The following is a 9,676-nucleotide window of genomic DNA, read 5'->3' as shown; positions in this document are numbered from 1 at the left end:
GGTAATTTGGCTTTTATGCTTCGGTTCCCTTGCAACCGAAGCGTATAAGTTCGTTAAAATTGCAAAAATGCCACCACCTTTACATATGTTTCGGTTTTCTGGAAATCGAGACGTATGACCTGCGTTCTTAACCCCGTTTTGCACTAGTGGTGTAATCAAATTTTTATAGTCTACCACATTAGCAATTGGCACTATTTTTTGCTGACAAAGATTAAAAAAAAAACAAAATTAAAACCAATTAAAAGTTTGATTAGGAATAAAAAATAAAATAAAAGATAGTTATTTTTTAGATAATAAAATAAAAAAAAGTAATAACTACTAATAATAACTACCTTTTATATTTTTATTTTAAATTAACTTTTAAAATTATTAAAATATCTTTAAATTTAAAGTATGTTTTTTTTAATAGGAATTTCATTTAACTTAAAATTTAGTACATTTTGCTAAAATATACTAACTAAAAAAATTTTACGTAAATTAATAAATCCATATATATATATATATATATATATATATATATATATATATATATATATATATATATATTTATTTATTTATTTATTTATTTATTGTTCGTGGATTACACTTGTCTTAATAAGTTATTATAAATTTTATTTTTTTCATTAATTAGTAGTTACTAAAATGTTAAAACTGAAAAGTACTTTATTTTATTATGAATAATTATTTAAATTTAAAATATAGTAATTAAAATGATAGAATTGGAAAAACAAAGATACCAAATAGATGTAGTATACCAAATAGGTCTATCTTCTTTATATGGTCATAAATTATAAAAAGAAAAAGTAGTTTAATTCCACATATAATTATATATATATTAAAAACAATTACAAACTCATACTAAAATATTTAAAAAGATTAAATAAAAAAATTTAAAATCAGATTTATTAAAAGAATCTCGTACGTTACACGGGTATACACTAGTTTATAAACAATTTAAAATTAATCAACCATATTTTCAAAATTGATTATCTAATAATTGACATGAAATATGGCGGTAGTGAGAAACTGCTGCAATACATGCATGTTTTTTCAAATAAAAAAAAAAGAAAGAAAGAAAATTCCACACCTACCAAATAAAATTAAAGTTCCTTAATTTTACTTAGCACTGATGTGATGATTCACATGAAATTTGAATTACATGTGCGCTTCAGCTTAATCTAGCCACCTTAGAATTAAGTTCATTTCCATCCACACGTTCAAACATGATACATAATTTGATTAAATGCATGACTGACGTGGCATTTTTAGAGGACAATAATATTTTAATAACTCTTTTTTAACAATTTTTTGACAACAGGATACGTGTCACAATTTTATTGGTCTGTTTGAATATATTCTAAAAGAATATTTAAAACGGATCAATCACAAATTGTTAAGTATGCATTATCTAAAAATTGTAAAAAGAAAAAAGTTGTTAAAGAGACTTTTTCCTTTTTAAATAGCACGGTGGCGCATGGTTATAAATACCACAGCGTAAGACTCTGAAATAGACTCGTGCTTTCCTGGCTTATTTTACATACACATTTGTTTGCAAAAGAAAAAAAAGAAAATATAAGAGAAAAAGATGAACTGCTTTGAGGAAGATGTTCCAGTTCCTCTTAGCCCTATGGCAGATTACTTCAGCAGCACTCTGATAAACGTGTTTGTCATTGCTGTTGCTGAATCTGAGATTCCAATTGATGACTCAAAAGTTCAACCTCTGCTTAAGAACAAGTTACTTCCCATATGCTCCAGATTCTCTTCTATCATGGTACGTATAATTTATTATTATATCTATATATGAAAGAAAAATATCATCTGATATTATTACTGCATAACTTGAACAGGTTGCTGACAAGAATGGGAAAAAGGTTTGGAAACAAGTTGATGTTAACCTAAAGGATCACATCAAGATTCCTATGTTTACGTCCACCAACGGAACACTCAAATTATACGACCAGTGTTTTGATGAATACATGTCAAAAATAGCTATGGAACAGTTACGAGAGGATAAACCACTTTGGGAATTGCATTTATTTAAGTATCCAACGAGCAAATGTGAAGGAACTTTTATATTTAAGCTCCATCATGCACTTGGAGATGGCTACTCTTTCATGACAACTTTCCTTTCCATAGTACAAAGTGCTGATAATCCTTCTGTTCCAATCAAATTTCCTTCAAGCAAATCATCATCAAGCACCAATGCCATGCCAAAACAGTTATCTCAAACTGCCTCTATGGTGTTCAAGAGTGCATTTGATTTTGGCTGGAGTTTGTTGAAAAACAGCCTGATACCAGATGAACAGACACCATTAAGGTCAGGGCATGAAGATGTAGGGTTTCGCCCAATGAGTATAGTAAATGTTTCCCTCTCTTTGGACAACATTAAAGAAGTCAAAAATAAACTCAAAGTGGTAAGTTTCAGACTTTATAGTTTATCAAGTGTTGTTTTTCTTTTCATTATTATGCTGGATTAAGATCAGAATGACTTCTATGCAACACTCCTGTCTGAATGAACTTTTACTTTCGATCTGTTCAGATGACTGATCCGTTTGAGAAAAGTGACCTGTAAAACATATGCTTAAGTCATAATTTTTTTCTGGAGGTCTAAAGTGTTTAATTATAAAAAAATATCTATTACCTCGAAATTAAATTTCTATATATAGATTTTAAAATAATCGGACTTGCTAATTTATTTTTCAATGATCATTAATACTAACATTATCCATTCATCAATAATAGTTACCAAGTTGATTATGCTTTAACTATGTTCTACTGTTGTCGTGTCCAATCGATTGGGAAGCTTTTTCCCTCGTTCCAACCATCCGATCCATTCGACTCAGTACATAATCATATCCGATTGGTCATCTCTCATCTTATTGTAACAACTATATCATTGATATTTTTTTCACATGTAGAGCGTAAACGATGTGTTGGTTGGTGCAATTTTCTTTGGTATTCAACTGTACATGAAGGCAAAGAATCACAGATCAAGAACTGCTGAGACTACAGCATTAGTGTTGCTGAATACCAGGAATATTAGGGCTTACATATCAGCGAAGGAGATGCATGCTACCAATTCTAAGGCACCTTGGGGGAACAGATTCCACTTCATGCATGTTCCAGTGCCCATGTTAAGTGACAAGAAAGAATTGAACCCACTTGAGTTTGTGTTAGATGCTAAGAAAAACATCAACAGACAGAGAAATTCTTTGGCAGTACCATTGACTGGCGTGCTTTTACGCTTGTTGAACCAAATCAAAGGACCCCAGGTTTGAAACAATCATGTTTAATTAATGCACCAATTCTCTTTAATCGATATTGTAAGTTTGAGCATTATTAAAGTTTAATGTTGTCATATTGTATTTAGTTCAATTGAATAATGACAGAATTGTTTGTATTAATTTCTTGGTGTTGCAGGCTGCTACGAACTACATGTATAAGATAATGAATAATGCAAGTTTGAGCATATCACACATGGTAGGGCCAGAAGAGAAAGTGACTTTGGTTAATCATCCAATCAAAGGCTTCTACTTCATGACTGTTGGTTTATCTCAGGTCTCTCTTCCCATAGACTCAATCAATACAATAAGAAAGAATTAATTATGAAAAGATTGAAATTGGCCTACTTTTAAGAAATGAACTAAGGTATTTTGCAAGACAAAATAAAAAATTGTAGGTATTAAATATAACTTTTAATTATTTGCTAGGTCAATCTTTCTTTACAGGCATTTAATATGTCCACTAAACTAATTCAAATATCTTATACTTGCTCCATACTAAATGACTTGAACTATATCTTTTAAGAAAAAAATTATTTTCATTTTCGTATTCAGATTTAGTAGGATTGATCTTTTATCTGATTTTCATCTCTATAAAAAAAAGTATATAACTTATCCTTCTCCGAATTGTTTTAAATATTAATTAAATAAACTTTTATAAGAAATAAAAATGAAAATAAATAAAATGTAATAGTATCAATTATTCAATATGAAAAAGTTTATATTTTATGTTTTCAATGTTAAATATAAAGAAAAAATTACAGTTATGTAAAATATCAAATAATTATATGAAAGAGTAGAAATGAAAGTGTGGATTATGATTACAATATGAATTAAATAAGAATTATATAAATTTGTTAGGTAAATTGAAAGTGTTTAATTATTAATTTAAAACGAAAACATGTATCATAGCTAACACAGAGACTGATATGTACATATTATTATTATATATATCTAATTTAAAACATTATATATCATTCATATTTATATTTATACTCAGTTAATATATTATATTGTATGAAATACGAATTCAGATAATAACTGGATGAGAGATTCAGTATACATGTTACCCCTGTTCGTAATAATATAAAGTTTGGAGATTATTGTATTCTCTAAATTGTAGTCCTATGTTAATTGATACTATGATGTTTTGTGATGGATTTACAGAGTATGACAGTGACTATAACAAGCTACATGGGATATTTAAGAGTTGGATTTGGCGTAGAGGAAGGCTTCATAGATGAATACCAACTGAAGTCATGTTTCGACATATCTCTGCAGATGATATTGGAAGCAGCAAAAAAATTACCTAAAATGTAGATTATAGATCGAAGCATCATAGTTATGTCGTACTACAATGTTTTATATCATAGTTTGAAGGTGGCGTGGAAAAATAAACAATAAATTGAATAAAGAATCTCCAAGGAAGGTGATGCAGGTCTGGTAGTAGTTGATGTATTGTGTTACTTGAATCGATTATGTTTGGCCTTGAGATACATTTGTACTTTGATTTTGGTTTTTATATAAATTTGTTTAGTTTTATATTTTATATGATTTTGTTCTTATTATTCTATTTTAACAGAATAAGAAAAATATTATAGAAATAAAATGCACATAGTGAAATGAGTAAAATAAAATAAAAAAGATTGAAATAAGATTTTTATACGAATCAAACTTCAAACAAAATGTTTAAAGGAATAAGAAAAGGTATAATTATAATATCAAGCAATATATGTAAGTGTAAATATTAGAATATTTACATGTGCTGTATATTATTGTAAAAGTACTTGACATGTCAAATTTTAATGATAAATTAAATAAAAATATAGGTCTAAGAAAAAGATTGTACTTTAACTAATAAAATGATCAATTTTTATAATTGATAGTACTCAAGAATATCAAATTTTACTCAATTATTTTTTTTCTCATCTCATAAATTTCCTCATAATCAATTTCAAATTATATATCACAACACATGTTATTTGAAATATTTATGAATCACGCATCTGGTGTTTAGTTGGGATTAGCTAGGGTTTAGGTTGAATTTTAGATTCCACAAATTGAAAAAAAAAAAAAAAAAAAAAAAAAACATACATTTCACTACTTTTACCTTCTACACTTACTCTTTCAGACATGAAATACATGTATTGCTATTACTACTACTATTACTACTACTAATGGGACAGTGTGATTAGCACATTATCTAAGTTTGGGCTTCTATTTCTGACTAAATCACCCAAGTTATGACAAGGGGCCCTTTCTTCTTGAATTTTTCTTTTTCTTCCTACACCCCCTGAAACTCATAAACCCTAGTTTTCTCCTGTTTAAAAATTTAATAAAAACTGGAAAATGCTCCTCTCTCTTCACTCTTCAGTCTTTCTTTGGTGTATGAACTTGAAATCAGTGTGTATCCAACATTATTTTGAACAAAAAGAAATAATCAGTGCCAAAATTATGTGTATTTTATGTTATTTGTTGATGATATTGTACTGCAGGGTGGAGGCAATGGAAGAAAATAGAATAGCCTGGACAATGAGAATCAATACGAAAATACGATTAAATTGCAAAAATAAAAGACACAGACATACGATATTATATATACGATATTATATAACCGTGGTCGTAGATAATTAGAAGGAACTGTCACAATTGAAGAAGACAATTTGTATATAAACTGTCACAAAGGTGTGGACTTTCATGTCTACATTCAAGGATTATCGGCCGTACTATATAACTTTTGTATCCACACATACAAATAAAAATCATTGTCGACCTTATATTTTATTCATATTCATAACATGATTTATCATTTTTAAGAGACAATATTTAAATATTTAAGTATATAAATAATTTAACAATACCGAGAAGCATGTTTTACTCAAAATAATTTTTTTAACACATTTTTTAATATAGGATACATAAAATAACAAATTAATCTACAAAATAAAAATAATAACATAAATAACACTTGAGTCCCCCCAGTATATATAACGAAACTCATAAATGCTTCTTCTTCCATTACCTTATCCTCTATATATTCCTAGCTCATACGTTAATTTAAGGTTAATTAATCTTTATTAGAATAGTTTTTTAATGACTAATATCATATTAGAATAATACTATCATCACACAAACACACACATTTGTCTAATTTATTTATATATTTCTCTAGTCTGTATTATAATATTCTATTATAATTTATTTATTTATATATTTCTCTAGTTGATATAGTGAAACTTCTTTAGAAAAGGACATCACTTTGAAGCCTTTTCCTCTCCAATACACCAAACTACCTTAAGACCACATTCTTTTTTCCAGTTACTTAGTTGGTTATATATTTATGCACAGTTAAATCTATTTATTTTATCACAACAGTACATAAATCACATTTGAAACAGCTTAATAAATTTTGATTATAAAAAAAAAGCCGAAGAATTTCAAATCACGCAATATTTTTTAAATTATTTATACAATTATAAATTTTAGTCCTAAAATAATCGAAATTTTAGTTATTTGTTGTACAAATATTTTCAAAATGTTATCAATAATATTTTTGTAAACATATATATATATTAGTACTATTTCTCAATTTTAACTTATGTTATTTGTTTTTTTTATAATTTTTTATTATTTTGAGCTTCAATTTAGACACAACAAAATTTAATGTTAAAGTTTATATTTCAATTCATGAAAAAAAAACTCTCATATATTTTATTGTAACTTGATATGTTTCAGCTCAAAATTTGAAATATAATGTAAAATATAATGAATGCAAAAACCTTTTCCTGTACTAATTTGAAGAGGGTTACTTTGTTTATTTTGCATATACAATATCATTATCAATAGAAATATGGCTATACACACACTCATGACATATCATTATCTGTCTAACAGAAATATGTCATGAGTGACGTATTTAATTATCTAGCTTCAATATTTTAAATGAAAAACAAAGAAATTGACCTAAACGTCAAAAAGTTTGGAGTGGTGTTTAAGGTAGCTGAATTAAAGGAGCACGAAAACCTAGGTCTTTTTGGAGTACAACAAAGTTAATCTACAATAAAGAATAATCAGTCTATTTGGGGGAATTTGGATAAATTTTTGCTATATATAGTGATAAAATACAAATGACAATAATGTTCTAGATCTCACATCTCGTACTATCTTGTCTATTCCTTCTCTCAATTATTTATCATATTGTAATATCCAACTAATAATAAAATTTATACACAGTTAATTTTTAATGTAAAATATAAGGAAGGAGAAGCAAACCAAGCCTTGCCTGATTCGGATTCAATGGATAAATCAAATTTTAAAGGAAATTGATAAATGGTAATTTTAATATAGTGAAATTAATTAAAGACTTAAATGTTTATATGAGTCTTGTTTTGGTTTAATTTTTTTAATGTGATCTAAGTTTTTTTTTTTATAATGTAGTATTGATTTTCGTTAATTAGGTTCAATTGAGTGTTTTTTTTTAAACAATATACATAATAGATTGTTTATTTGATGTGGCCTAACGTAATATGACGTGTACATTATGATTCAATGTGACATGGAGTTTTAGTTCGAATTATAAATACTCTACTTTGAAATTTCTTTTAGGTTTCTAATTGGAAGTTTTCGATCATTTGGAATAGAAGAAAGTTTGTCGATTAGGTTGTTGTTGGACGAACTTATTTTGTGGAGTTTGTGCTTCTTCTACTCAGAATTAAAGGCATTAATATAGAAAGTATTTCAAATGAATTGATTTGATCATTGGATTACAATAGTATAAATATAGGTTTAATACCTATTTTGGTCCCTCTTTTGGAAGGGTTTGTTCAAAGTGGTCCCTTCTTTTTTCAAAAGTTCACTTAAGTCCTATCTTTTGCAAAAACTGTTCAAAGTGGTCCTTTTGGCTAACGGCGTTAAATTCAGTAACGGCAGACGTGCCAGGTGTCTAATGTCTTATTATGTGGCATTTTTATTTGTTTTAATAAATATATATAATTGTGACGTGTATTTTAAATTAATTAGAGTAAAATAAAAAAACGATTTAGGGGTATTTAGGGTCAGAAGTGGTAATTGGGGTCAGGTTAGGGTTCTTGGTTTGCAAACTGAGAAATTGATAGTTATTGTTCCCAAGTTAGGGAGGTGAGACAGTGGGATGGGTGGCGAAGCCGGAAAGAATGGCTTGAGAATGAATCTGGCGACCGAGACAGAGGGAAGGTGAAGAAGCAACGGCCTTCAGAGCAAAAGGAAAAGAGTAAGAGTTGGGTCGCAAGCCATGGAGGCGAATGGCGTTGAAGAGAGAAATGGCAAGAGTGGGATTGTGTGAAGATAGAGCAGAGATGAGGTTGTTGTAGAGGAAGATGGTGGGTCTTTCTCGAGAGCTCTGGTAAGCATGAAGGCTTGAGTTTGGTGAAGATGGTTCAGATTGGAGCAACGACAAAGCAGCTGCTATAGCATTTGAATGCTTTGATCTTGGAAGCAAGGAGAATAACCGTTGCAGACATGGCCTTACATCACGCACCTTTCCATGTAATTCCAAAACCATAGATGCCCTAACTTGGGTTCGTGGTTCGTAATCTGAGAAATTGATGGTTATTACATTGGATTCGAAATGATGCTGAAAAAATGGGTGATAGATTCAAACCAGTTCTACGTTTTAATGGTTTTAGGGTTCAGATTCAGATTGGGGATTTTTTTTCTTCCCCAGGTTTGTGGTTCTAGGGTTCTTAGAAGATTGGGGATTTTTTTCCATTTTAGATTTTAAGAAACAATCTTAATGGGATTTTTAATTAATTACTTCCTAATTAACTACAAATTCAATTTTTAATTTAAACCTAATTTTATTAAATTCCACGTCACAATTAATTATTTTTTTTAAAACACAACAGTGCCAGCACAGCAAAAACGTTACACCTCAGCAAATATTAGCCACCTGTCAGCTGTGTCGTTAAGAAATTTAACGCCGTTAGCAAAAAGGACCACTTTAAACAGTTTTTGCAAAAGGTAGGACTTAATTGAACTTTTGAAAAAAGGAGGGACCACTTTGAACAAACCCTCCCAAAAGAGGGACCAAAATAGGTATTAAACCTATAAATATACAAATTGATAATCCAATTTGAAAGAGTTAAAAGGAAATAAACTATACCAATTTAATATCAATTATTGTAATATCAATTATAATAATTGATATTGTAATATCAATTATAATAATTGATATTTTAATATCAATTATTATAATATCAATCATAATAAATGATATTTTAATATCAATTATTATAATATCAATATCAATCATAATAATTGATATTTTAATATCAATTATTATAATATCAATCATAATAAATGATATTTAACACTGACAATTAAATTAAATAAAGGGAAAGTAAATATACAAAAATTAG

The 9,676-nt window shown here is 28.3% G+C and overlaps 1 protein-coding gene across 1 annotated transcript; it reads left to right on the top strand.

The window, feature by feature from the left end:
* Positions 1 to 1,532: 1,532 nt before the first annotated feature.
* Positions 1,533 to 4,764, top strand: LOC106754248 (O-acyltransferase WSD1). The gene is made up of 5 exons (XM_014636250.2): positions 1,533 to 1,771; positions 1,848 to 2,414; positions 2,919 to 3,272; positions 3,421 to 3,558; positions 4,449 to 4,764. Exons 1-5 carry the CDS (start codon positions 1,586 to 1,588, stop codon positions 4,599 to 4,601), a joined length of 1,398 nt encoding a protein of 465 aa, XP_014491736.1. The 5' UTR covers positions 1,533 to 1,585; the 3' UTR covers positions 4,602 to 4,764.
* Positions 4,765 to 9,676: the final 4,912 nt, after the last annotated feature.

Source organism: Vigna radiata, unplaced genomic scaffold (assembly GCF_000741045.1).
Source record: "Vigna radiata var. radiata cultivar VC1973A unplaced genomic scaffold, Vradiata_ver6 scaffold_86, whole genome shotgun sequence".
NCBI lineage: Eukaryota > Viridiplantae > Streptophyta > Magnoliopsida > Fabales > Fabaceae > Vigna > Vigna radiata.
The sequence above is the reverse complement of the archived record's forward strand: the minus strand, read 5'-3'. Positions and strand labels throughout refer to the sequence as shown.

Bases quoted from the DNA above. Each gene is read 5' to 3' on its own strand.
- LOC106754248 (XM_014636250.2), top strand. From the start codon at position 1,586: ATGAACTGCTTTGAGGAAGATGTTCCAGTTCCTCTTAGCCCTATGGCA. The intron at 2,415-2,918 runs GTAAGTTTCAGA...TTTCACATGTAG, and splicing joins TCAAAAATAAACTCAAAGTG to AGCGTAAACGATGTGTTGGT. The intron at 3,559-4,448 runs GTCTCTCTTCCC...ATGGATTTACAG, and splicing joins TGACTGTTGGTTTATCTCAG to AGTATGACAGTGACTATAAC.